We start from the raw sequence: 27,310 nt of genomic DNA on the forward strand, positions 1-27,310 counted from the left end.
TTTATTCAGACAACCGCACAATCTTAAAACATTTACATGTACTTAGACTACTTTTAATGTAGAATAATTTTAGTATAATTTAGTTTTGTTTATATAGAAAACTGACATTTTCAAATGACAACGCTTGAAAAAATCTTCAGTTACATTTTTACTTGTCAGTTGCATATATGTAAATCAGTCACATTTAGACATTTTATTCAAAACCATGTCTTTAAATTCAAAAACCACATAATGGAGCTGGCATGTAACACCCTGACTGCTCCACAAGGGGCGCTATTTCTCACATAATCACTGTGAACTAGCACCACCAGATTGTGGTGTGCTTAAAGATAAGCTGTTAATGCAGCAGGTAGGTGTCGAAGTCACACAGCTCCAGGGACCTGGAGGTTGTGGGTTCGAGTCCCGCTCCGGGTGACTGGCTGTAAGGAGTTGCTGTGTTCTCCCTGTGTCTGTGTGGGTTTCCTCCGGGTGCTCTGGTTTCCTCCCACAGTCCAAAAAACACACGTTCGTAGGTGGATTGGCACCTCAAATATGTCCATAGGTGTGAGTGAATGTGTGTGTTGCCCTGTGAAGGACTGGTGCCCCCTCCAGGGTGTATTCCTGCCTTGCGCCCAATGATTCCAGGTAGGCTCTGGACCCACCGTGACCCTGTACTGGATAAGGGTTACAGATAATGAATGAATGTTTAGTTAATGCATTTCGACTGAAGGTTATAATCTCAAAGCAATCTATAAAGTACAACAACTGCAACACTCCTACCCCAGGAAGAAATATACTTCACTCTTTGTTTACACTAGTTTTCCCACCCTCCACTGATCATTTCAGTAATTTCTTATGAGCCCAGTTCCCAAAGAACCCAATAAGGAATCTTAAAGTGTTCTTAATCCAAAAAAGCATTTTATTCATTAGACATACTCAATTATATAATAGTGATAAACAGTCTTACTTCTGTCCTACTTTTTACTATTCAATAAAACAAAATGTAAACATGTTGAAAAAATCTCTTTATTTAGATTTTATAGGTAAATTAAAGTGGGTGTGTGGGAGGGGATGTGTGTAAAAGGTGCTGGCCTTAAGCAAAATCAGCCACAAACAGAAGTGGCTTGTAAATGTGCCCCAAAGAAAAGACAAAGATTTAAATACTCTATATACAAAACAGAAGGGTTTAATGAGACATGGCTTTCGAAAGTTTAAACTTTAAACTGAACTTCTACAATACCATAAAAAATCACTTTATTTGCATAACATTTTTGACATACATGCATCAAAGTATTTGAAAGTTACCCACAGTCGCAAATGAATAGATTTTTTGCAATTATTAGCTTATTGTATTCGGATTGAAACGCAACCTTTGACTGGCCACACAAATCAATTTGCTAACAACTGTGTTTTGGAATTACTATCAATCAACAGCATTCAGAGATGGGATTTGAAGACAGATTTGAGGCTGAGATACTACTCTATATTTCCAAAAACCTTTTCTAAATAGTGAATTCTCAGAGATTATGGCACACATATTGCGGATACCACTTTTTAGCTGCACATGAACAAATAAGCCTAATGCAAAACAACAAACAGAAGTGCACTAAGGCCTGTCATTGAAGTATAAAACTACATTCTCTGAAATAGTTTATAATCCAGAGACAAACATCCAGCACCAGCATCTGAAATTATTAATGCTCTTTGGCTGAATCTTATCAAATGATCACAATCCAAAGCATTCCCAGAAGCGTAGAGGATGTTACTGAAAGCAAAGTTGGTATGAACCCTCATTAGTTGCCTTGATTTAAGGATTATTGTATGAGAAAGTTGTCTCCCATCTTTTTGACATAAAAGGTAAGTCTGAACACATTCTCTTAAAGCTCTTAGGACATGACCCATATATACAAAACAAAACCATGTAAATAGCATAAGGTATTGTAGAATAGTCTTTGGGTTATTATTGCAGTTCCCAAAAATCCAAAAGCAGAAGTCAAGCCAAAAAAAGGGAAAGTATAATGTATTATCGAGACCAGAGCTGCGTGATTGGCAGGGAACCTGTTATCATACCATGATACAGCCACTAGACTTTCTCTAGTTTATAGGTCGGACAAGTTGGTGTTGTCAAATCTAGAACATTCTCATAACTTGCAGATTTTAAAATCACAAACTGCACTTTGCGTGTTGACTTTTAATATAGGGCTGTTACTCTGTACTGGAGGCCGATTCTGATTATCAGTTAAAATATAGTGAAGGAGATTTAGAAGTATGCATATCTAGTCAATGAGCTGCCTAATATGAAATATACCCATTTGTCCACATTATCAAAAAAATATCAATAATGAAAAGCAGTTATAATCCAGGCACATTGTTACAGTATAATGAAACTAATGTGCTTTTGTTTTGCTCAGCCTCAGAACTGTATTAATTCCTGCAACCAAGTACCAGAACCAGGTTGTTCAGCCAAGGACCTGATTAAGGTCACAATAATGAAAACCAAAACTCAAAATTCTCTGCTGATCAAAGTAAGGGTTTGTTTTCAGATGGTTTTATTTTTATTCCTGTTGTCCTTTAATCACAGCTACACTGGATCTCCTTTACTTACAGGTCCTTTACTCTGTAGTAGTGTCTCTATGGATAATGTTAAATCTGTGCACCCACTTACCCCCGTTCTTCATAAACTGCCAAATACATACATACATATAATTAAAAATTGTGCAAATTCAATTCTAAATACATTCCTTCGACAGTTCCACTCTCACAATTCCTCTTTTAGAAGCAGAGTGAAACAAAGACACAGACAACAAAAAAATAATAAATAAAGACGCAAAAATCCATTGATGTTACAGAAGAACCATATTTTGTTTCCTAAAGAAGATTTCTATTTCAGGTTTTAATAGGCCCATCATATAAAGTGGTTCTTTGTAGACAGTAGATCTGGCTATTGCTCCTAAGGACTAATTTTGCTAGATTTATTTTTAAGAGTGTAGAAATAAACAGATACAGAGGAAACTAAAAGGTAAAGATCAGGGGGAATATCTATTTATATAACAATTACATTAAATAAGTGGAAGACAAAAGCAGTGGAAGGCAGTGTTAGCAGCTTGGGAGAGGGAGAGAGAGAGAGAGAGAGAGAGAGAGAGAGAGAGAAAGAAAATGTGGTGGAATGGTGGATGCAGCAAGTTTATTTGAGCTCGGGAATTAATTGGGACCAGCTAATGTTGGCCATGCCAAGGTCATCATCTTCCAGAGCAGAGAAGCTGATGTCTATAAGGATCTTACTGAGGCTGTCATTCATGGTGTCCAACACCAGCCCCTCAGTCAAGGAGCGGTTGGCAGCCCCCACTTGCAGCTGGCGCGAACAGCTGGGTGTGCTGCGCAGTGGTGAAGCTCGGCTGCAGGTGAGAAGTTCACGTGGGGAGTTAAAGAGTGGCAAGTCCTTGAAGGGCGTGCTGTTTAAACTGAAGGTCATGTGCTCGTGTCGCTGTGGAGTGTGCAGTGGGCCACTAGGTGTGCGAATGGGGCTGAAGTCTAGCACTGCTTGGCTGCTTTTGCCCAGTGGGGTGATCCTCCATGGCTCCAGACCGGTGGGTGGCTTGCTGGGTGTGGAGGAGGCCGGGTGGCTACTTTTGATGGGAGTTTTGAAGGTGTAACCTTGGCTAGGGCTGTCAGCCTGAGGCTCGTGTTTGAGTTCCAGATGCTCTGGTTCAGCTTCTCCTGTGTCCTGGCATGCAGAGTTATCCAAGGCCACACCAGAGTCAAAGAAAGTGCTTTCAGGGAAGAGCAGGACAGGCTCTTCATTGGAAGGCAGGACCAGGCTCTGTTTACGCCGAGAGCTGCTATTCTCCCTTTTTCTGGTGCAGGCTGCTGTAGCTCTAGGGGTTTCAGAGCTGAGAGGAATGCACACAGGCTCTTCCTTTATCACATCTGCTGTGTATGTGCACACATTCGCTGGGCTGGAATCGCTCGTCTGAACCTTTCAACACATCAAACAACTTGGTTAAGGCAAATACTTGGTCAAAATTAATTTTGAAGTAAATTATATAAAAGAAGGAATGAAATGTGCAATTATTAGTCATTGTACGATATACAACTAAATGTTTAACCCATTTGTGGCAGTGAACACACCCACACATGCACTAGGGGCAGTGAACACACCACTAGAGCAGCAGGCAGTTGGGTGTCAGGTGCCCTGATTTCACCCCAGAAAAAGACAAATGTATTGATTTTGAAGGAAATTGTATGTTGTTTTAATCTTCAGTTATTGTTTATTATTTTCCCTTCTCTGGCATCTACTTCGTCATGTGAACAGACTGTACCTTGGGGGCAATGCGGACCCTCTTCCCTCCTCCACTGGAGCTGGGAATGGAGGAGATGGAGCTGGGCTGGGGTGTGGAGAGAGGGAGAGGTGCTGAGGAGGACAGGAAGACTGACTGAGCCAGTGGAAGCTGGATGGGAACCAAGTATGAGTCTGTACGAGGCAGGAGAGGCTTCATCCTCCTCTCTGAAGAAAATGCAGATATTATATGAACAACTTTATAGGTTTATACTGTCGTTTTTGCACTTACGGTAATAAACAGTCAAATGCAGATTTAATAAGTTCCACTTGACCTACTAGCTGTTCTTTACACTGATTTGCTTTAATTAAATAAGGAAATGAAGGTTTATTGTAAGTTATTAATTTCTTTTCCTCAACTGGAAAGATCTGCTATCATTTCCTGAACTCCAGTTGCAAATAATAACAGTAATATTAATAATTCCAAAGTCCAGGGGCAAAGACAAGGGTACACCCACCTGTGCTAGTAGCTGGCATAATTTTTTTCTGATCAGGTATAACTCGCTTCTGGTGCTGCGAACACACACACACACATTAAGTTTTCAGGTTATGTACGCAACAGTAGCAGTTTCCTCCTGGTACAAAATTCAAGTTTCTGTCTACAGCTCCTAGTAAGGATGCAGATGTATCTATTCACAGAAACAAAGTTGGTAATGTAGAGATGAACATGCTTCCTGCTATCATTCTGAACTCTTCAAGTACTCCTGAAAAAGAAATCATCTCGCTGATGCTGATGGAGAGATGTGCCCTCACTGCAAGACTGCCATAAGAGGAGTTGTGGAAAAGAGCAAATTTAAAAACGGGTCTTACTTGTTGGTCACAGACCTGTGTGGTCTGAGGGTAAAGGGGAGCCGCTGGATCAAACATAGGCTGTGAGGGGTTTGGGAAACAAGAAGCATTGCCACATTCATGAGAAAACAGTTTGGTTTTTATGATGTAAGGAAACAAAACAAACCAAAAAAAAAAAAAAAACAGACCACATGTATTTTACTTGAGTGAATTGATTCCAAACTACACAGTGTTTAATATGAGGTCAGATGATATACTTACCTTATAAACCTGGTCTAAGGTAAGACAACGATTTGCCTCTGGTCTAATTGTCCAGTAAGATATTTTGTTGTCAGATGTGGTTTCCCGGATAAATATGTCATGCAGTGAAAGATTATGTCGAATGGAATTCTGACAAAAAATAAATTAATGGAAAATTTTTATTTAAACATACCACATACCATACTCAGCTGTGAAAATCAATATCTATATGGACCTTAAAAAAAAGAAGGCCTTCTAAATTACCTTCCAACCGGGTTTAGCCACATTTCGGAAATAAGGGAAGTGATCTTCTATCCAGTTATAGATTTCCTTCAGAGTCATCCTCCTAGTCTTCTTGCTATTGATGGCAAACTGTATCATTGCCATGTAAGAATACGGTGGCCTTTCTGAATGAGGGCCCTTTACTTCAGCCATCTCTTCCTCTGCATGCATTGGCTGAAAGAGGAGACAAATGCTGGTTTAAAAAACGTCTAATGTTATGACTGAAAGATGAAAAGAAAATCCTCCACCATAGACTAAATGTAGGGATCCAGTTTTTTTTGTTTTTTTTTAAACTTCTTTTCATTCAGTCACTTTGCACCTTTCAGCACATACCTGCTGAAGCTGAAGATTCTCTTTATCTGATTCCTTCTTTGCCAGCTCAGGATCGAGGACATCTGTGCTCATTTTTCCCAGCCACTGGATGTTTGTAAGACTGTTATCTAAAAGACTGCAATCTGCTTTTCTTTTCACTGACAGACCATAAAAATATAGAGAGAGTTGTGTTAAAATAAAATAAACAAAAATCTGTATGATCAAAGGGCTCATGGATGTAATATTTTCATGCAAGCAGCAGAATGAGCACAGGAAAAATTACAAACACAAATTAGGTATGTGAATATACATCATTAAGTATTTAAAAACGCTATAAGCCTAAATGTTTGTATACAGCGCCTATAACAAGCGATTACAAAGATATGCATCAACACCTCCCTGTGTTGTGTCCAAATGTGCACACACAGGTTGTATAATGTACACAGAAAAGGATTGCCAATAGTATAGGATGCTCTGGAGCTGCTGCACAAGCCTAATGTCAACTTGCTCAATGGCTAACGTGGGCTGTACAGACATTACAACCTAAGAATTTGGTCTGATGAGCAGTAGGGCAAGTGTGACAGAACAGAGTATCTTGGGATGAGCTGGTTTTGTACATTTGTGATCCAGATCAGCTCATCCAATATCATTACCTGATCTTTTAAGTTTTGTGTGACTTGACTGCAATGAAATTCTCACAATTTTCAAATATCTAGCGTGATCTAGTGTAAAGCCTTTCTACGAAAGCAAAGGAAAAACACATTAAGTTTTGATGCCCTTGAGTTCAGAGGAAAACATTGGCTGAAAGTGTCTACAAACATTTAACACAGTGCAGATGATCAACACATACAAGGTTTACTAGGATCCACCACAAAAATCTGTGGTTTCACCTAACAACACTAATAGGATGGGGGCTTTTACTTGATGTTACTCCAGACTCTGATGTGGCACTGACGAAGGGGCTACCTCCATTCTCCAGACTACTGCTGCCACTCAGTAAAATGAACTTGTTTGGCCCTTGAGCGCCACATTCCTTTCCTTTGGCAGTCAGTGCACCGATGACACTTTGCAGATCTGCTGTTTTGGGGATCACCACCACCTGTGTGTCAGGCATAGTAGGATGGTCCATGATACAAATGCCATGAGGAAAGGACTGAGCACTTGGGGTAGTGCCAGCTGTGGTCTGAGGTCCATCAGCCTTCTCAGCACGTCCATCAGCTTCACTTCTCTGAAATGGCAGCTTCCTCCTCTTGAGGATAATAGGCCTCCGGGGACTCTCCCTCATTCTGCTCATATCAGAGTGACTGGGCTGTCCAAGTGGTTGGCAGTCTGGAGGAAATACAAATTGTTACATCTCAGGGGTGGTCAACAGGGCAAATATATCTTGACAACAGGCCCCACGATATTTTGCTACACAGACATAGTGCACTACTGGAGTAAAATTTAAAGCATAAAGAACGCTGCACATCAACTGACCAAAATACACAGGATTGATTATACTCTTTAAACACGCTTGATATCCATGATATGCTCAGACATGCATATTTAAATTCAAAGGTTTGGGAACAGGTTAAACTCAGCATATGAATAGCAGGTTTGTGCATGTTTAAGGGTGTTACCTGTAGAGAATGTTAATTATTGTCATGTCAAATCTCATCTGACCACAGGTGTTCATCTTTTGCATCTGACCGCATCTTTAATGATGCCATGGATTACATCATAATTTGATTTTGCATGTGTTAGTAAAATCAACGTATAATTATTCCTGCTCAGTTTGATCAGATGCAGTCGTGTATCATGATAAAATATGATGTCCATAATTTGCCAATAACCGTTTATCACGATACAAACCAAATATGGTCATATCGCCCACCTCTATATCACCATTAACGTCAAGTTACAAATTGATACAAGTTACAGATATATTTGTAATTCACATGAAAGACGTACAGGACGACAGCTAGCACTAATGCTATCGTTAGCTTTCTTAATTGTCACCTGAAATGTTGAGCTGTCGTTCGCTCAGTCGACGCAAAATGCTTTCAAACGACTGTTAAGAAATGAGGCGCTAATTTAAGGTCAAAGCAGCTTAACGTAGAGGAGTATCTATCGTTATTTATCACACTATTGTAGATTTCACTTCGGTAGAAACTTAAGGAAAGCAGCGGAGATCAGGCCGTACAACCTTCGAATAAAAGCAAATCTTCTGACGTGCTCTCATTTAGAACACCCTGCCGTTAAACCTGGCCCTTTCTACTCTGTAGAGGCTTAATGCGCGCACACAAAGCGTTAAGACACATTTTGGGGCTTGTTTTTGATTAATGAGATGGAGACAACTTTAAGGGAGAAGGACAAGCTAATGCTGAACAAGAGACTGCGTCACTAACGTTAGGATAGCTATTCATGACCAATTTTCCTGTCACATTTTTTAAAACATAGAGCACTACTGAGAAACTGGAATATTATTTGCACTTGCTCTTATTTCACATCAGCTCCAGCTAGATATATATATATATATACCCGTCCTCCATGCTTACACAAAGAGCTTAAGCCTAATACTGCTGGGGGCAGCTACACTAATGGATTCAAACGAGAGGTGTTAGCCACCATGTTTTCACAGTCCGATCTGAACTCTAACCACGACTGGATTCAGCCATGAATAAGCGATCGATATCAAAATAAGCAAACCTTCATATTACGGCCAGCTGTGAGTGTATGACAGATCCTTGTCTCGCTGTAATAAATAAACAGTGAAATGTCTGCAGATGGAAGTCTCCGTCTTTTCTAAACATCAGCCTCTGATGAAGTTTGAATTTTGGCGCAGTGGCGCTGAGCACCGTCACGTGATGTGGGTCTGCCCAATGGGCTCGGTCCTGACATGGCTGCCAGGGTGTCGGCTCAACTGAATCAGAGCATAAGTATGAGTCGACTCTTTTGAATACCAAACCATCCTAATCTGTCCCGTTCAGTAGCACAATATATGTTTTTTTTTGAGTGTTTATTGTTGTTGCTCGTAAAATTGGCCGGAGTATAATGCTTTTTTTCCATACACTTTTTATTAACGTCGTTAATAAAACGTTTCTACCTTAGTAAATATAACAATTGCATTGTTTGTTTAAAAATAATCAAATTTTGTTATGTATATATATATATATATATATATATATATATATATATATATATATATATATATATATATATTTTTTTTTTTACTGGTTGAAAGAACGAAACTAGATGAAGAAACAGAAATCCGGCTTTGTGGAATATCCCCAATGTAGCAGACTCTGGAATCGTTCCCATTTGTTTTCCAAAGTGGACTTATCAATGGGAATCGACTCTCTATGTTCACTGAAATGATCCGACTCGGAGTCGAATTGTTCACTAAATAAACACCGGGAAGTAGGCTCGATAAACCTCGGAGGTAATAGAGAAAATATTTAAAATGTTATAACTTTATAGATGATTCACAACAAACAGTACACGACGTAAACCGATTGAGTGCGAGAGAGACCCTACTGTACTTTGAAAGTCATATCGCTGTGAACATTTTCTCATTCCTGAAATATGTCATTGCAGTCTTTAGAGATGTTGTGTTTCTCCCTTTTTCTGAAACAGGGTTATTATGACTTCCCATGCCACGCCTAACACGAAAAAGGACTTTGCTGAGTCCGCAAAAAACTCAACTTTTATTTGTAGAGCAGCCGAAGAATGGCCCGAAGCACGATTACGGGGAGCAGTTAAGAAGCGCCATTAATCCGAGGACATTTATATCAGAACAAACCCAGCAGAACAGCGCGTCTACTTCATGGGTAACTATCCATCAAACATGGGCAATTCATACCTCAGCTTTGTTCCAATTGGACAGGCTTGGCCGTGGGCTTCTGTAAGTTACCGGCCTAAACTCAGAAATCCTGCTTTGTAGAATAATAACAATAATAATAATAATAATAATAGTAATAAAATATCCAGTTTTGGAGTTTTATAAAATAGGATTTCTCAGGTTAGCCAGATAACTTAAAACAAAGTTCCTGTTATACAGATACCTGTTGGACAATCCTCAACGCTTTATTTATCTAGCTAACTAATAAAAGTGATTTTAATGTGGATTTTACATTATGATATTAGTAGAGTTCAGTAAATTTCTGTGTATTCCCTCATTAAACCAGTTTATTCTCCATGGAGCATGCCCTCCAGGAGGCCACGTTTAATATAGGCTTAGTACAGAATCTGTTACATCCCAGCCTCCAGGTGTCGAATCATTTAAGAAATTATCTTTTAAGATTGCTTTTTTAAATTACAGTTCACTCATGGGCCTCTCTTAAGCCAGCCCTGCTCTAAGGAAAGTGCTTATGTCTACTACAGGTGTCTCCTCAGTTCCTCTTACTTGAAGACAGAGCTGTCAGACGAAGTGTACGTGGAAAAAAGAAGAATCGACACCCCACACACACAATGAACTCAACCTCCATTTTGTCTTTGCCTCAAGTTAGAAAAACAACTGCATGCAAATACTCTGCATTATCATTTCAGACAAGTGCAGCACTTCCACAGCGAGGAAACAAGGCCCTCTGCAAAAAGACTGCTTTATGTGCTGCGGAAACCCCAAATGCTCAAAGTGTAAGGCATTTTCAAGGTGATAATAATCAGACTGTTTCTCCAAACAACCAGAATGAGGTTCCTACAGACAGTTCAAAACAGAGGACCTCTGTCTCTGCAAAGAGACAGACAGCAACTGCATCAAAAGCTACTGTAACCTCCTTCAGGGCCTCAAAAATTGTAAAAACCCCACTTGGTTTCAAAACTGGAAAATCAAGTAGTCCAGACTCTCTTGATACACCTACTTCAAACCGGAACTACACACCCAACACGAGCAATGATTTCACCCCTCCTAATATAGAGACTCCTGAAATGGCACACAGTGAACACTGCCATTCATCTTCCATTTTCCGTCTTCTCTTTTCTCCAACTCAGCCAAAGACTCCACCAAGAACTGAAAGCTTGGGCCTGTTAGTGAAGGACACACCAGAAAGAGACTATGGGTTAAAAGTGACTTGGAGAAGAAGAAAAAAACTGATGAATTTATTTACAGAACGTGGACAGCTATTAGTCAATGAAGCAATGATCAATGGTTGTACATTGTGATTAATAAAGGAGAACTGGGCTCAAAAATTGACACTACATTTAGTTTGATTGACCAAACTTCCAGTTTCTGGGGTTGAGGGTTTAATTATGACCTTGGGTCATTGCGTATGAGGAGTTAGGTGAGTTTACCCTGGGTCTGTGGGTATAATTTGGGTGCTCAGATTTCTCCAGCGGACTAAAGACAAATGTTGATAGGTGGATTGGCTACTCAGAATTGTCCCGAGTTGTGACGGGTTGAGTGTGTAGTGCCCTGTGATGGACGGCCTGAGTTGCTCCTAATAATTCTGGCTAGGCTCCAGGCCTACCTCGCCCCTGCACAGGATGAAGCGGTTACAGGACATGAATGAATAAAATAAAATTGGATTTTCTATAATACTGTATGTCATAATAAAGAAAGATCATGTATTTGCATTGCTTTTTTTTTACATAAATATGTGCTGCATATAAAAATGTCAGAAATGTTTATTTTGGATGCTAAGCTAACATCACACAATAAAATTTGTTAACATTGTATCTTTTGCTAATTATCCTGAAATACATTAATTGTCATTTTAAACATATTTATACAACGAATTGATTAAATACTAGTCATCTCAAATTTTAGCTTAAAGTACGTACATAAAATATTAGAAGCTAAAATTTCATATTTTTGCCTTTTGTATTCATGACAGTTGTCCCATATTTTAAAATAATATTTTCACTCTTCATCACCCACTCTAATAAGAAAACAAAATATATATCACAAATTCTACATGAGGAGAAAGAACACTTCAAGTATGCTATGTTTAAATATATTTGATTAAAGGGAAATTCGTGTTGTTTGGACAGGAATCATGGAGTTCAAGTACAATCTGTCAGGTGCAATATACTGATATGTAGGAAAAGACTGGAGATTTAATTTAATTAAGGAGCTTCTGCGGCAGCCTTGAATTCAAGTATGGATTTTTAAAGGTGTTTTAAACACACAGCTATAGTGTCCAAATTTATATTTATGATTTTAGCATATAAAGGACAGTGGGTTGTTAAGGGGCTTTTAACTTGTAAAGTGTCATTGTACGGAAACAGCTGATACTGTGGTCGCGTTCCAATAACCGTTTTTTGCAATGCCTCTTCAGAAGACGTCCTCGCTGTTGTGCTCTCCTGGCGGAGGAAGTTGTGCACTCCAGGACCACCGTATTTACAACATAGTTGGAACACAGCCCCCTGAGCTGCGAACATTCCCAGAAAACCCATCAGCGTTAACTTCTATCTGGACACTGATTGTACAAAGACCACCTATGTGAATCGTCACTCAGCGTGTGTCAAAAAAAAAAATCATATCTTTAAATCGTCATGAGGAGCTGCTCTTCGGCTTCGGCTCCAGGTCGTCTGTCTAATGTTACTCCTGTGTGTTTACTCGCCCCTGGACTCCTAGATGCTGCTGTCGACCAGTTAATGATCAGAAGAGACTTTCAGGCTTCATTCGATTCCTGTGAGAAAGGCCTGCAAAGTTTAGTCCACTCGGAAGTGCTTGAGGAAAACTGGTGAGTGAACTCTGAAGTGTCTGTTCGCTTCAGAGAACAGTGGTGTTGAGATCTCAATTATCTTTTCCCATGCAAATAGTTCCCTCCAAGCTAAAGACACAAAATAAGCGTTTTCACTTTACCATAGTACAGTACGCTGTTGTTCAGTCAAACACCCACCCCCACCCCCAAAAAATAAAAATAATTAAAAAAATAAATGAATACATAAAAATCCCCAAATTACTTAAATTAACCTAGATATAACTCTACAACTTTCCCTTCATTCAGTAGGTTATATGTAAATCTAGGAACATGCTATTAGTCCCTGCAATGCCTCCAAACATGGTTGCATTTTTCTCATGTTAGGAACGTAGGACAAAAATAAAACATTCATTTAGGTGGGTCCAGAGCCTACCTGGAATCATTGGGCGCAAGGCGAGAATACATCCTGGAGGGGGCGCCAGTCCTTCACAGGGCAACACACACACACACACACTTTTGAGTCGCCAATCCACCTACCAACATGTGTTTTTGGACTGTGGGAGGAAACCGGAGCACCCGGAGGAAACCCACGCAGACACAGGGAGAACACACCACACTCCTCACAGACAGTCACCCGGAGGAAACCCACGCAGACACAGGGAGAACACACCACACTCCTCACAGACAGTCACCCGGAGGAAACCCACGCAGACACAGGGAGAACACATCACACTCCTCACAGACAGTCACCCGGAGGAAACCCACGCGGACACAGGGAGAACACACCAACTCCTCACAGACAGTCACCCGGAGCGGGACTCGAACCCACAACCTCCAGGTCCTTGGACCTGCTGCGCCACCGTGCCACCCAAAAATTAAACAGAAATAGAAAAAGTAATTAAAAAGCTGCCGTTTTGATTAACTTTGGTGTGCTGTGAAACAATGATTAAAGTTTCAGTTTTGTGACAGAGATCAAAGGTTAATTGCATAGGATCTGGAGTAAAAGTTTGTAAATTTCATAAAGATTTGCTCCCATTAGAGACAGTTTAATTAACCTAAACGTTTGATTCTTGTAGGTCCAGGCATGGAGAGTTAAAAGCAGCACTTTGTATAGTTGGAATTCAAGCTTTGGCTGAGCTCAACCAGTGGAGTGAAGTCCATACGTGGGTGTTGAGGCACTATGATGAAACAGAGAAAATTCCTGCAAAGATCATGCAGATGTGGTAAATCAGTGCCTAACATATATGCTATGTCTGATGTTTGTTTGTTTTGGTGTACACTATTAACATTTACGCAAGCTGAGTTATAACATTTAAATGGAGTTAAATCAGAGCTGACCCTCAGAAAATTATACTGTTGGAATGCAGAATGTTCATAATTATTATGGATTCTAATTTAAGCTTTCCTCTGCCAATATGTTTAGTACTGTGTAAAACATTTTAGTTTTAATTTTCCAGCCTGAGAAGCCTGATATTATGGTTACTCCTCCTTTGTGAATGTATAAGAAGTCTTGATCAGCTATTACTTGTTGATTTTGTCCAAGTAAGAGAATATTAAGCAAGCAAACAGTGTAGCTGAGGCAAAACAAGGAAAGCACTATGTTGTGGAGGATCTTCGGCCTGCAAGCTACACCTGGAAGTGAAATATCAGAGTGGCGTAAAGTATGTCTATAGCCTTAGTATGTCACAGTATGTCTACTCCACATGTCTACACCACAGTATGTCTACTCCACAAGTCTACACGTCAAGTCAGGTAGTAGATCAACTACTAACTAATCAGAAAACAACTTGAGACATCACCTAAATTGGATGAGTATTCTAGATTTGTTGTTTATCAGAAGAGTGATGCATCAGAAACAGAAGAGGGTTCTTTCTCCTGATAATAAATAGTGTTCTGTGTTTTTTATGTTGTCATTTGTGTCACTTGCATTTAGGACATAATGTTATAAGCAAGATCCATAATGTGCTTCGTACCTAAACATCAGAAAACAGTAGTAATCCAAGGGAGAAAGGCCAGAGGTTTTGGAATGATTGTAGGTTATTATGTTGACAATGTAACGCCAAACAAATGACTTGTTTTTCTTTTTACCGTTACAGCATTCTTCTCTACACCAAAGTGGCTGAGCAGACAGAAATGCAGGAGTTGGTCCAAACCTGGTTGCAGTCCTCCAGTAACATGAGACAGCCAGGTTACAGCAGTGTGGCTGAACTTTACACTCTGCATTTTGTGCAGACACTGGACCAAACCACAGAAGCCACAGAGGAAATGGAGGATAAAGGAGAGGTTTCCCTTAATGAAGTTCATAAAGTACAAGGTATGGTTCATGACAGGCTTAAAAATGTGCAACTTACACTAGCTTATAATGCTAGTTAAAGCACGTGTCTAGTGTAACCGTGCGACATATGCATTCTGCTTGCAGGTAGGTCACACTGCAGGTCCTAAGTGGTCTTATAGTGGTCTATTTCCATTGATGGACAAGGTGGATGACCACTATTTAAATTTACGATGTGCAATTGTATGTGCCTAATAAAATAGCTAGAGAATGTGGTTGCAAAGTCTAATCAAGATTTGCTGGTCCAGTGTGGTGCAACTGGTAGGTTCGCTGTCACACAGCTCCAGGGTCCTGGGATTGTGGGTTCGAGCCCAGCTCTGGGTGACTGTTTGTGAGGAGTGTGGTGTGTTCTCTCTATGTCTGCGTGGGTTTCCTCCGGGTGACTGTCTGTGAGGAGTTTGGTGTGTTCTCCCTGTGTCTGCGTGGGTTTCCTCCGGGTGACTGTCCGTGAGGAGTGTGGTGTGTTCTCCCTGTGTCTGCGTGGGTTTCCTCCGGGTGACTGTCTGTGAGGAGTTGATGTGTTCTCCCTGTGTCTGCGTGGGTTTCCTCCGAGTGACTGTCTGTGAGGAGTTGGTGTGTTCTCCCTGTGTCTGCATGGGTTTCCTCCAGGTGCTCCGGTTTCCTCCCACAGTCCAAAAACACACGTTGGTAGGTGGATTGGTGACTCAAAATTGTCCCTAGGTGTAAGTGTGCGACTGCATCCAAGGTGTGTTCCCACCTGGCGCCCAGTGATTCCGGTTTTGTGGATTAGCGGTTACAGACAATGAATGAGTGTATGTGTGTATACCAAGGGATGTTAAGGTTATGGTTAAAATTAAGGTTGTAGTAAAGCTGGTACATCTCCACAAAACGAATGCAAGTCTATGCACTGTCCCCACAAATACAGGTGTGTGTGTGTGTGTGTGTGTGTGTGTGTGTGTGTGTGTGTGTGTGTGTGTGTGAGAGAGAGAGGAAAAAAGAATATTTCTAAACTCTATATGGTTCTACCTCAGGTTCACTGGCCCAGAGGTTGAACTCTGTGGTAAAACTGTTCTACAGAGGCCTCTCCACAGTTGGTGCCAATATCAGGTCTCACTCTCTTCGTCAGGCTTTCCTGCTTCTGTTCCTTTTGTACCTGCTGCTTGTACGCATGGACCCGGGTAAGGAGAGTAGTATTATTCACAATGACTGAAACTATGCATATATTTATCAGGTTGTTCATAAGGTGGAACAACAGCTAGTGATTTGATATAAGGTCTTAATGTAAAATCAGAGTTATAAAGGTATACAATGTCACATATAGTGTGTTCTAATTTTCACTTGTGCTCACCTAAAAACCTAAGCAGGTACATTAGTATTCATATTATGAAATGGATATTTTTTGACCTATTATTTAATAATTATCACTAGCATATTTTGGTGTAGTTCAGATGTAACACTGCATAATTTGTATTTGCAAAAATATATTTGATAAACCTTTGACAGTTCTTCATGTTTAAACATCTTCAAAAATACTAACAAATGTCATTGTGCGTGGCTTAGGTTTAAAATGCATTTTTTTTTTTTTAAAACATGTCTTTAATCCACAGCTTTACCTTCAGCTTTTCCGTGGATCCTTCGGCTGTATAGACTCCTCCAGCAGATGTGGAATTCCATGTTTGGACCATATTACAGAGCTTTTTCCTGAAAGAAAGATTTGCACACTGTGACATAAAGGAAAATGACACCACTCATATACTCTCTGTATGTGCTTACAGTGAACACAACAGGGATATCCATCCATCCGTCCATTATCTGTAAGCGCTTATCCAGTTCAGGGTCACGGTGGGTCCAGAGCCTACCTGGAATCATTGGGCGCAAGGCGGGAATACACCCTGGAGGGGGCACCAGTCCTTCTCAAGGCAACACACACTCTCACACCTACGGACACTTTTGAGTCGCAAATCCACCTACCAACGTGTGTTTTTGGACTGTGGGAGGAAACCCACACAGACACAGGGAGAACACACCAACTCCTCACAGACAGTCACCCAGAGCATGAATCGAACCCACAACCTCCAGGTCCCTGGAGCTGTGTGACTGTGACACCTACCTGCTGCGCCACCGTGCCGCCCACAACAGGGATATGTGAGAATTCATCTGGAAGAGTTGGGAGATATCCAGGTTCTTCTTGAGTTTTCTTCATGTGAGTGCAGAGAATGATGCAGCACTACAACTTTGTCATCAGTCTGACATGGTTTAAGTAGATGTATAGGGGATTGGGGTACTCTGCAATTTCCTTTGGGATCAATAAAGTTATCTTAAAGGAGAGGAGAATGTGATATGGGGAAGCTGAAAGAATGGAGCTGAAGGTGGAGAACATTCAAAGGTAAATTCGAGGTGAAGGTGATAGATGCCGCTATCTCAGCAAAGGAAAATCTTGCTTAATTGCAAACCAATTTAGGTTTTTAATAAAGTCCAATGTACAGATGGCGATGCTTGTGATGGCCTTGTAGATGCTATGTGTGCTTTACGAAGAACTGAACGTTATTAACACACAAAATTCACTAGTCTGCCCTGTCTGCATTCATGAAAAAGGATGAATTTTAAGTTAGGAGGGATTCTTTATCTTGATATTTTGTTTTTAAGACAAACTTACTGTGTAGTCTTCACTGTATATAGTTGAAAAAATATCCACTTGGACCTGATTAGTATGTAGTCTAACCATTTGTTTTTTGTCAAACATTACGCAACTAGTTTCCCACAGACAAGCGTTGTTTCGTTTCTGCGGTATAAAGTGTCAGGGTGTGACATAAGAACAGCGCTTGTACACTTTGGCTAAAAGCCAACTGAGTAACCTTCACTGAGCATCTTTAAAGCAAATGTGGATCTATGAGTGGGTCTAAAATACTCTTCATGTCTATATTTCAAAGTTGAATAGATCCTTAACAGATAAAAACATTTTATCATCAAATAAAATGTCAGAATTATATATTTTCTTATCATCTTATCATCCATATAACAGTTGAAAAACCGAGAGTAGTCATGACAACAAAAACAAACAATTTAACACTATTGCTTCCAACCAAAATTTTATAATGGAGTAGCACTATTGATTACAATGAACCTAAATTATAGAAATGTAATTCTAATCACAAACATTATTAGGCCTTTACGAAGGTCCTGCACAGCCTCAACTCCCACCCCTCTTTTTTTTTTAATCAAATATTCATATACAGTAGTGCATGAAAGTATGAAAATCCTTTAGAGTTTTCTATATGATCCAATTCTCCAGAGAACTTGTACTTTCATACAAGTCCTAAAAAAAAAGTAGATACAGTGAACCCAGTTAATGGTGCCCAATTACATATTATTATCATTCAGTTGACTGAGCCTGACTGTAATGCTATAATGCTATATAATGCTAATCCTAGAGGTTCATATACATTTGCCACATATGGAGAACTTTAATACTGCATCATTTTTCTGAATAAATAAGTAACCACATGTCTCATTTGTTAGATTTGGTTTTCTGTATCTAGTTTTAGGACTTTTGTGATAATCTGATGATACTTTTGGTCATATTTATGCAGAAGTATAGACAGTTCTAAAGGGACCACACATTTTTGAAGCTGCTGTCTGCTGTATTATAGCTCTCGTGTGCTATTTAAATTTGCTGTTGTATTACAAAAGAGAACATAAGACTCCAAGGGCAGTGTGGTATTGAACGTTACCCAAATATCTATTAAAAAAGCAGTCTTGCATGGTTTATGTGCCTCCATTGTTTCTGCTTATGTGGTACAAATTAGAAACTCACACTTGCAGCTGTACCCCATTGGTGTGTTAGGTGTAGAGACTTGTTTATTTACTTGACCACCATTTTATGCACCATTCCCACAAGTGCTCATCACACCCCACCTGCTGAAGTCAGTTATTCACAACAACCCACTGTGCTGTTTAACACAAACCGGTAAGAAAACATCTCTGAATATTACTTTGAGCGTCATGTATTTAAAGGAAACGCACTATCAATCCAACTTTTATTATGTTAAATTAAATTAATGGAGGGTAAGCACAGAGTCTGTCCAGGTTCTGTCGTTATGCTTTGATTACTTACCAAAAAAGCTAAATTATTCTGCCCTGTGTGACCCACATCTACCATTTTCATGGCCCTCTTGGAACATGAAACGATGGCACTGGAGTGACTGCTCCTGCTTCCCACATGAAATTAATATAAACCGGATCTTGGTGGCCTGTATTGCCCTGTTGAATATTTTTGATATTTGGGCCAGTTTCGGTTTATATGACCATTTTCAGTAAAGACCAGGCGCCCACATCGCTGATTACCTGGTGAATGCCCTCGTTTGAGGTTACAACACTTGCACTTTAAACTCGCCTGGAACAGGAACTCGGTGGATGATTTTTCACGGTGTAAACAGAAACCCACGAGCGAAACGAAAGCGAAAGTACCGAGATAGTTCTGTGTCGAACCTGAGATTCGTTTTGGATGAAGCTTTCTCAGATCCTCATGTCGTGTGTTTGACGACGACGAAGACTGGGAGCAAACGGAAAGGTTAGTGTTAGGTTTTGCATTGATTTTTAATCATGCCTTTTAAACCGTGATGTCAGAAAGAACACATCGCACTGTTTGTGATGAGGTTTTCAGCAGAGCTGGGGAAAACTAAGATCGAATTTTATTTAGAAATTCATTTAGAGTCGCCTTCCCTTAAACCTTCTACATATATAGTATATATCATACAGTAGTTCATATTTTGTACAAAACCGGTTTGAATGAGCAGTTTGAAACTTGAAGTTGTAGAAGAGGCTAAATGCTTCCTGGTGTTTGTTTCATTATGAAAATTATTTTTAAAAGGAATCACACCGAATTTACCAAATCTCCATTTCAATTATAAAGACGTGAACAAGAAGTTGTGAATCATTCAGAGAGGGGAGCCGTTGAAAGCGCCACTCTACGTAAACGTATGCGGTGTTGTTTACATAGCAACCAGACGTCATTAATGTCTAACCCATGACAGACACAAAGCCATCACATGAAATGGGTTAGAATATGAAGCCTGATGACTGATATTTTTTTATTTATTTTTTGTCAGTTTTGAGAGCAGCATTTTAATACACACAGAATTATCTACATCTTTATCTCTCTCTTTCAGATTTTCTTTATTTTTCGCATTACTGATTTGTCATCAATATCATCTATAAAAACACAGGTTGTAAAAATGATTTTATTTGAACTGTAGATTTCAACATCACTAGTTTCACCATCAGAAAGTGTTTCTGCAATGGATTATAAAAACGCAGTATATTTTAAACCGCATACTTTAGCTATGAAAAATGTACATAAAAATGTCTACTTTATGTCTCCAAGGAGTTTTTGATTGAATACTTGGAACAAAATAAAAGTTTATTTATTTATACCTGTAATACATGTAATATGTGTCTAATACATTTATATAATATTAAATAATATAATAATAAATGTTGCGGCACGGTGGCGCAGCAGGTAGCACAGCTCCAGGGTCCTGGAGGTTGTGGGTTCAATTCCTGCTCCGGGTGACTGTCTGTGAGGAGTTGGTGTGTTCTTCCCGTGTCCGCGTGGGTTTCCTCCCACAGTCCAAAAACACACGTTGGTAGGTGGATTGGCGACTCAAAAGTGTCCGTAGGTGTGAGTGTGTGTGTGTTGCCCTGTGAAGGACTGGCGCCCCCTCCAGGGTGTATTCCTGCCTTGTGCCCAATGATTCCAGGTAGGCTCTGGACCCACCGCGACCCTGAACTGGATTAGCGCTTACAGATAACGGATGAACAAATAATAAATGTTGTTGTCTGTTAGCATATAAATATTTTCAAATCCATTTTTCTCTCTATCATTAGCAAACTGTAATTATTTTTTATTGGATGGGAATGTCTTGGCCAAGTCGTACCCTATGGGATGTCAGAAGGATGTATGGTAAGCTTATTTATCTATTTATAAAGAGCTTTTGTGCAATATATTTTATCTTCTAAAGCACCCTATAATAGAGTTTGATGAAGTGGTGCATGGCTTCTTGTCAAACAGAGACAAAGCAAAAGGCAAAGATGAGTGTTTAAAAGTGTTTTGTTATCTTTTACACTTCCTCGCAGGTGTGAGGGGGCTCATGAACAGTGGTCTGTCATGCTGCATAAATGCTCTGCTTCAATGCTTTTCAGCCACAACAGAGTTAGTTGACTTGCTCAACAGGTTAGTAATGTTTCTTCAGTGCTTCTTATGTTATAAATACAATATTTGGCATTTATCTAGATAGGAAAAAATCTATAGGTCTTGGATGGTTAGGTTTTTGTGAGCCTCAATTTTTTACCTTAAGGGGCATTATGTCAGAAATCTTTTCTTAAACAAGATGTGTATCAGTCAATTTCACAGCTTCACATACAGTGCTTTAGTAACACCAATAGAACTAATTATCCTTTCTTTGTAAGAGCATATATGTCCAATCGGATGTCCAGTCAAAAACATGTATCTCCCAAAATAGTAGCTTTACAGGAGAAGGACAAAATGTTCTTAACATCCAATGAAATTGAATGGAGCATTTGTCTTGGTCCATGCATCATGAAATTTTCACACAGTGTGAAGGACAGATGCTTTGTTCAAATGCTGTAATAAGCTATAATTCAACAAAAATGGAGATACATGCTTTTAACTGGAGAGCAACAATATACAGTTGGTAAGTGTTCTTTATACATTAATGATACACCTAAAATACGCTCAGAAGGCCCAGAAGTAATGTGGCCTGTTTGTTTAAAATATTAAACTTTATTTTAATATTGAACAGCTAAACAGTTAACATTGCGCATGTAGAACAGTCATCTTTTTTCAAAGTGGACTGTATTGTATGTTTAGATGGCAGACACAAGATGAATCTGGAGATCCCTACAATGTTCCTCTGCAGCTTAAGAAAGCATTACAGGCAATGAAGGACCAACACCAGCATGCTCCTCATTATGACTTCCTAAACTGTCTTCACCATAACTACATTTACAGTATGTACATTTACATACTGTGCAGACTTTAGTAATTTACATTGCCATTGTCCCACTGCATGCAAAACAGTAATTGCACAATATCATAAAACTTTAATGCACTTCTAATTAACTTCTAAAATAGTGGTCATTAACCGTGGCCTTAGAAATACGACTTTCAGATGCATCTGTTTTAGACACAATCTATTGGAAAGCATTAAGTGAAATGGTTCACTGTTCACAAGTTCACCATGACCAATCCCAAGAGGTGGCTAAAGAGTTGTAATGATTCCCAGCATTGACATATGGAGCACTGGAACTGTTAAATAATCTCAGGAATGAGTATATAATGTGCAATTATTTGTCATTGTACAAAGTACAATGAAACGTGCCTTCTGGATTTAACCCATCTGTGGTAGTGTGTGGCACACACACACACTAGTGCACTAGGGACTGTGAACACACACCCAGAGCAGGGGGCAGCCATCCCTGGTGCCCAGGGTGCAGTTGTGGGTTCAGTGCTATGCTCAAGACTTTGGATCCATTAGGCCACAGCAGCCTTCTCAGAAATGTAGAAGATATAAGTGCAGCAAAGTAACTAGTAATAACTTTCAACTCAGCAGAAATTTGGACGAGTCTGTAGCCACAAACTTGAATATAATGTGTGCCTTATTTTTGAAGTTGCCAAGATATCAGTCACACCTGCTATAACTAAGTAACTGTTTCATAAGTTCCAGATTGGCTGGAGTGATGCATGTATGGTAGTGTAGTTGGACATGACTGGGTAGGGTGTTGGATACAAAGTTGAAGCTAAACTCTGGAGGGAAGTGTGTCTTCAGGACGAGAGTTGGTGACCACTGTTGTAGAGCTTAAATTAAATCATTTTCTTGACTGCACTTAAGGCGGCTCTACATTTCCCTCTTACCCAGAAAGCAGCCAAGACACGTTAGGTGTCTAAACTTTACCTCTTTTGTTTTGCCATGTAGTTTTTTGCCTACATTTTCTTGCCCTGTACTTTTGCAATTCCTTTTATACTTTGGCAAGCAATGACATAAAAGGTGTTTTAATGTTTAAGGATGCAGTTTGTATAGTGCTATGTGGCCAGAAATAAGCTTCCATTGCTTGCCTCATAGTTAAAGAAGCATTTGACTCCCTTATTTCTAAAATAATCAAAAAAAATGCCACACTCTAGTTTTATAGTTCTAGAAGTACACAGATGTAGATTAAGAATAAGAGACTTTTGTGAACCTGAAATTGGCACAGGAACTTCCTGTTTTCTCAATGAATAAATTTTATTATTTGGCGTAGGGCAATGTCAACATGATGCTGATGAATTGTTCCTTGCCATCCTCAACCTTATTCAGCAGCAGATGTCTGACTCAAACCTGGTGGGTTATGATGTCATTTTTAGTATTGTAAAATGTGATGTATTACTATACGTAATTTCATTGTCAGTGTTGTGAATGCTAGTTACAAATTTCTTAATTTTTACTGTAGTAGGAGAGAATTAGACAGACAGTGTCAGGAATCACGGAGCGGACTGACGGAAGCGGACGCACTCGCTAAAACACATTACTTTATTTAAAAACAAAGAAACTTTAACAGAAAGCTAACACAGGGAGCTAACAGACAGACACAGTGAGGTAAGCTGACTAAACTAAAATACAAAGAGCTAGACAGACTAAACCTAAAACAGAGAACTAAAGCAAACAGGAAAGAGACAGACTAAAGACCTTGAGTAAGCTAAGTAAACACAGAGAGCTAAAGCTAAACACCGAGGGCTAGAGAAAACACCACAGAGAGAGAGAGAGAGAGAGAGAGAGAGAGAGAAACATCACACTGCAACAATGGTGAGAGAAACAAATGACCAAAATACATGACACAGACAAGACACACCTGAGACAGATAACGAGGAGGACGGACAAGGAGGCGGAACAAAAGCGGGACAAGGGCGGAGACATGGACAACAAACAAACACAGCCATGTGCTAAATGAGCACATGGCAGGGACAACAGACAAGACAGAACAAGGGCGTGACAATTAGACATTTCTAGAACATACTTTAAACTGATAAAGTATGCTTTCAATAGAATAACATTTTTCTTATTTTGCATTTCCAGTGTTCTTTAAATAAATACATTAAATTAAATGTAAAATTAAAACACAATAGATGTATTACAGTCATCATTTATTATTTGTTTTTTGTTTTGTGTTCCCAGGCTGCAGAGATCAAAAGACTTTACAGAATCGAAATGGAAGCAGAGATTCGCTGTTTAGAATGTACATACAAACAGTGTGTCCCTACCTTTTTTCTCAGTCTGCCGCTACACCTCCGTGAGGGCAAGAACAAACTGGTAAAGAAATAAATACTGTTTAATAAAAAAAAGTCTTGAGTACCTGCAAACTAGGGATGCACAACAATACTCAGATCATAGATGTGTGGCCAGGTAAAATTCTTTTAAAAACAAATACTTGCACAAAATATGTGCTTTTGATACTGAGACTCAGATTTGGCCCATATTTTAAACAAGTTTATCACACTGTGGAAGAGCAGAATGTTTATGCGACACTTTACTAAGAACAGTAAGTGGCCGTACATGGGGACTGATTGTCAGTTACTTAAACAGCGTGTTAGACAAGCATACTTAATGCTTTCAGTATGGGTCCTCAGTAATGCAACTGGTGGGGTCCTCAGTAGGAACGAAAACTGCCCATCAGTCCTCTATATTAACAAAGTCCTACTCAATTAAGCATATGTGTCTATTGCATAAAAATGCCATATTATAGAGTGGTAGATGTTGTGTTTCCCAGGAAGAGTGCATCAGTTTGTTCTTAAGCGAACAGCAGCTAGAAATTGGTGAAGAATTCTGGTGTGACAGGTGTGACGAAAAGCAGCCAACTGCTCAGGTACAGTTTTAGAAATTTATAAATCAAAGATACATCATAAAACAGATAAATCAAAAAATAATCTAGAGAAGCAAATAAACCTGTCATAATTGTAATACTTATACAGGCATTTAAGATTGTGACCCTGCCATCCATCCTGTGCATCCATCTGAAAAGATTCAGAAGTGATCGTGGCTTCAGCAGGAAATTGGAGTGTGAAGTTAGTTTTCCCATGTCTTTCAATATGGCTGAGAATGATAAAAAAGAAAACCCAGCTGCAGAAATGGTATGTTTTACTGAGATGTATCAACTGCATTTACAGCATGGATTTAAATGCTAAACACTAATGAAACCTTATTTGGTATTATTTGTATTTCTGTTCTCAGCGTGAGGCTTCATACAAACTATATGCAGTTATTGTGCATTCTGGATCATGTGCCTTTGGACATTACACAGCATACATTCATTCAGTGCAGGAAGGTGCATGGTATTACATCGACGACAGCAGTGTGTATAAGGTGAGAGTACTTAACTAAATGTAATAAAAATAATTATGTAAATGCTGCTATTGTATGCAATGGTTTTGTCAGTGCAGACAAATCAGTGGAGAGGGGGTGGTCTCCTACCCTCCTCCAAAAGATACATAGTGTAGTTTCTGCAGTGCTGAGCCCAGAGAAACAACAACAGAGGCTCTGTTCTCTCTATTACATGTCAGTTGCTGTAATTTTAACTTAGAAATATTACTAGTTATTAGTGTCCCTTTTAAGCTTGTTCTCTGTAGCAGATTTACTGTACAACTCTGCACTTAAAGAACCACCATGACACAGAACTAGAATTTCAAAAAAATAAATTGTTCCTTTGTCTGCACACTTATAGGCCAGTTGGAAGGAGGTTCAGGGGACATATGGAGGATTTGGGTATGATGCCAACTTTTATATTGATGCCAACATTTATATTGCTACATTTTTAACATAGAAAAGTATAAGTAATTTCTAATAGAGCTGAGACAGATGTTTTGAATTAAATTTGTATTTTTTATGATTTCCATGTGCTGAATATGATCTTCTGGTTTCCAGCAGGACTGCATATATGCTACTGTACAGGAGAAACAGCTCAGAGACTGTACAGGAATCTTCAGGATGACATTTGGATCAAGATAATTAAATGATAATTAAATAATTAAAAAAACACATACTTTATGTTTAGATATTTACACTGTATCTCCAACCATTTGTAGAGGACCCATATAATTACACAGATATTCATTTGTGTGTGCGCAGTTTGTATAATTGTCTTAGAAAATCATAAAATGAAATGGGATAATCTGGAACAGCTGCACATGAGAGTAAAGTCACCATGGTCACTGGTATTCATGGGCTAGAGATGTATGAAATCCATTGCTGCTGGACTGAGGAGCAGTGGAACTGAGTTATCAGTGGGGCTTTGTCCAAGACTCCTCAGATGAGTTAAAGTGGGGGTTGTGTGTCCAGAACTAATCATTTAACATTGGTATCTTGCCTCACTAATATTTCAAGTCTTCATGGAAATGATTATATACCTAGAGTAAGGCCTTTCTAGAAGAGCAGAAGCTGTCGCAGCAGCACAGGGGCATAAACCTCCCCATTAATACCCTTGATTTCAGAATAATGTTGGATGAGCTGGTGTCTACAAATTGTTACTCATATAGTGTAAATATAAAGTACATTACATGCATTATTTATATGATCATATGTTTGTGTCTGATTTAATTTAGATATTTATAACAAGGTATTTGGTGCATGAATTACTAGAGGTGGAAGAAAACCAGCAAAATTATTTAGGAAAATGCCTATTTTTATATGAAACCAATGTGTTTTGGTTCACAGCCTAAATGGCCATTTACATGAAAAAACTACAACCATGCTTTGCCTGTCCATTTTATATCAGGAGAACCAACCAATAGGAATGAAGTAGGAGAGCTCACTTAATCCTGACCTTTGAATGCAAGCAACTTGTGTGTGTGAGAGCAAAAATAAAGTTGTGTTCACAGTGGGGCAGGTTTTTCAGTGATTTGACTTGATTCTTGTGGTACTAGTTCAGATGTCTTCTCATGTGAAGCTATATTTGGATTGTCTTTGAATGATGTATGATATATCTTTCTTATTATTGTGTATTTACATTTGTAACTGTGCAGCCTTCCATGTTGATGGATGAATGAGGAAGTCATGTTTATGTTATATTTAAAAAATAAAACATTTAAAGAGAATGTATGTCAGTTATATTTTAATAGGGACTTGTAATAGGACAATAATTTTCTTGATGAATAGGCTGATATGACTTTATATAAATGTACTTATTACACTGTATTGACAGAAGATGTTCACTGTCAGAAATAATATAAACTTTTTCTGTATTCCCTGTTTATCTTTTATTCTTATTTTTTCTCATTTTTCTATTGTATTACATAATTCTCTTGCTACAGACCAAGGGAACTTCATGGACCAGTATTTTAAAATTAGTATAGAATAGAATTACAGATAATCCACTCATTCCTAATGTAACAGAAGCACTTTTAAGGTGGAA

General features: G+C 39.1%; 4 protein-coding genes across 10 annotated transcripts; 3 read left to right on the forward strand and 1 right to left on the reverse strand.

Moving 5' to 3' along the window:
* Positions 1-1,183: 1,183 nt before the first annotated feature.
* Positions 1,184-8,774, reverse strand: foxm1 (forkhead box M1). Of its 3 annotated transcripts, none has more exons than XM_066667254.1 (9): positions 8,627-8,774; positions 6,860-7,267; positions 5,960-6,096; positions 5,609-5,800; positions 5,366-5,494; positions 5,126-5,185; positions 4,774-4,828; positions 4,299-4,483; positions 1,184-3,955 (listed from the first exon to the last, which is right to left on the reverse strand). In XM_066667254.1, exons 2-9 carry the CDS (start codon positions 7,230-7,232, stop codon positions 3,164-3,166), a joined length of 1,923 nt encoding a protein of 640 aa, XP_066523351.1. In that variant the 5' UTR covers positions 7,233-7,267; positions 8,627-8,774; the 3' UTR covers positions 1,184-3,163. The 3 variants fall into 3 exon arrangements, with proteins under 3 accessions (XP_066523351.1, XP_066523352.1, XP_066523353.1); XM_066667255.1 differs by lacking the exon at positions 8,627-8,774 and adding an exon at positions 7,937-8,164; XM_066667256.1 differs by lacking the exon at positions 5,126-5,185.
* Positions 8,750-11,468, forward strand: rhno1 (RAD9-HUS1-RAD1 interacting nuclear orphan 1). Of its 3 annotated transcripts, none has more exons than XM_066667260.1 (3): positions 8,750-8,856; positions 9,554-9,747; positions 10,301-11,468. In XM_066667260.1, the coding sequence occupies exons 2-3, from the start codon at positions 9,571-9,573 to the stop codon at positions 11,075-11,077; spliced, it is 954 nt and encodes a 317-aa protein (XP_066523357.1). In that variant the 5' UTR covers positions 8,750-8,856; positions 9,554-9,570; the 3' UTR covers positions 11,078-11,468. The 3 variants fall into 3 exon arrangements, with proteins under 3 accessions (XP_066523357.1, XP_066523355.1, XP_066523356.1); XM_066667258.1 differs by lacking the exon at positions 8,750-8,856 and adding an exon at positions 9,256-9,359; XM_066667259.1 differs by lacking the exon at positions 8,750-8,856 and adding an exon at positions 9,366-9,455.
* A 781-nt stretch (positions 11,469-12,249) lies between these two features.
* On the forward strand, positions 12,250-18,601 carry pex26 (peroxisomal biogenesis factor 26). Of its 2 annotated transcripts, none has more exons than XM_066668644.1 (5): positions 12,250-12,600; positions 13,638-13,784; positions 14,658-14,875; positions 15,886-16,032; positions 16,630-18,601. In XM_066668644.1, exons 1-5 carry the CDS (start codon positions 12,410-12,412, stop codon positions 16,806-16,808), a joined length of 882 nt encoding a protein of 293 aa, XP_066524741.1. In that variant the 5' UTR covers positions 12,250-12,409; the 3' UTR covers positions 16,809-18,601. The 2 variants fall into 2 exon arrangements, with proteins under 2 accessions (XP_066524741.1, XP_066524742.1); XM_066668645.1 differs by having other exon boundaries at positions 12,258-12,600; positions 16,462-16,772.
* Positions 18,602-19,294: 693 nt separating this feature from the next.
* Positions 19,295-27,130, forward strand: usp18 (ubiquitin specific peptidase 18). Of its 2 annotated transcripts, none has more exons than XM_066668964.1 (11): positions 19,295-19,424; positions 20,741-20,816; positions 20,990-21,086; positions 21,744-21,883; positions 23,171-23,250; positions 24,082-24,216; positions 24,674-24,769; positions 24,876-25,034; positions 25,135-25,266; positions 25,625-25,665; positions 25,828-27,130. In XM_066668964.1, exons 2-11 carry the CDS (start codon positions 20,765-20,767, stop codon positions 25,889-25,891), a joined length of 996 nt encoding a protein of 331 aa, XP_066525061.1. In that variant the 5' UTR covers positions 19,295-19,424; positions 20,741-20,764; the 3' UTR covers positions 25,892-27,130. The 2 variants fall into 2 exon arrangements, with proteins under 2 accessions (XP_066525061.1, XP_066525060.1); XM_066668963.1 differs by having other exon boundaries at positions 25,825-27,129.
* Positions 27,131-27,310: the final 180 nt, after the last annotated feature.

This window comes from Hoplias malabaricus, chromosome 4, assembly GCF_029633855.1.
Source record: "Hoplias malabaricus isolate fHopMal1 chromosome 4, fHopMal1.hap1, whole genome shotgun sequence".
NCBI classification, from domain to species: Eukaryota; Metazoa; Chordata; class Actinopteri; order Characiformes; family Erythrinidae; genus Hoplias; species Hoplias malabaricus.

Coding starts and splice junctions, on each gene's coding strand:
- foxm1 (XM_066667254.1), bottom strand. CDS start 7,232: ATGAGCAGAATGAGGGAGAGTCCCCGGAGGCCTATTATCCTCAAGAGG. Junction 6,097..6,859: donor AGAGTCTGGAGTAACATCAA/GTAAAAGCCCCC, acceptor ATGGTCTGTCAG/TGAAAAGAAAAGCAGATTGC. Junction 5,186..5,365: donor CCTTAGACCAGGTTTATAAG/GTAAGTATATCA, acceptor AACCCCTCACAG/CCTATGTTTGATCCAGCGGC.
- rhno1 (XM_066667260.1), top strand. CDS start 9,571: ATGCCACGCCTAACACGAAAAAGGACTTTGCTGAGTCCGCAAAAAACT. Junction 9,748..10,300: donor ACAGCGCGTCTACTTCATGG/GTAACTATCCAT, acceptor TGTCTACTACAG/GTGTCTCCTCAGTTCCTCTT.
- pex26 (XM_066668644.1), top strand. CDS start 12,410: ATGAGGAGCTGCTCTTCGGCTTCGGCTCCAGGTCGTCTGTCTAATGTT. Junction 13,785..14,657: donor GCAAAGATCATGCAGATGTG/GTAAATCAGTGC, acceptor TTACCGTTACAG/CATTCTTCTCTACACCAAAG. Junction 16,033..16,629: donor GCTTGTACGCATGGACCCGG/GTAAGGAGAGTA, acceptor ATGTGCTTACAG/TGAACACAACAGGGATATCC.
- usp18 (XM_066668963.1), top strand. CDS start 20,765: ATGGGAATGTCTTGGCCAAGTCGTACCCTATGGGATGTCAGAAGGATG. Junction 21,884..23,170: donor TCACCATAACTACATTTACA/GTATGTACATTT, acceptor TATTTGGCGTAG/GGCAATGTCAACATGATGCT. Junction 24,770..24,875: donor AAAAGCAGCCAACTGCTCAG/GTACAGTTTTAG, acceptor ATACTTATACAG/GCATTTAAGATTGTGACCCT.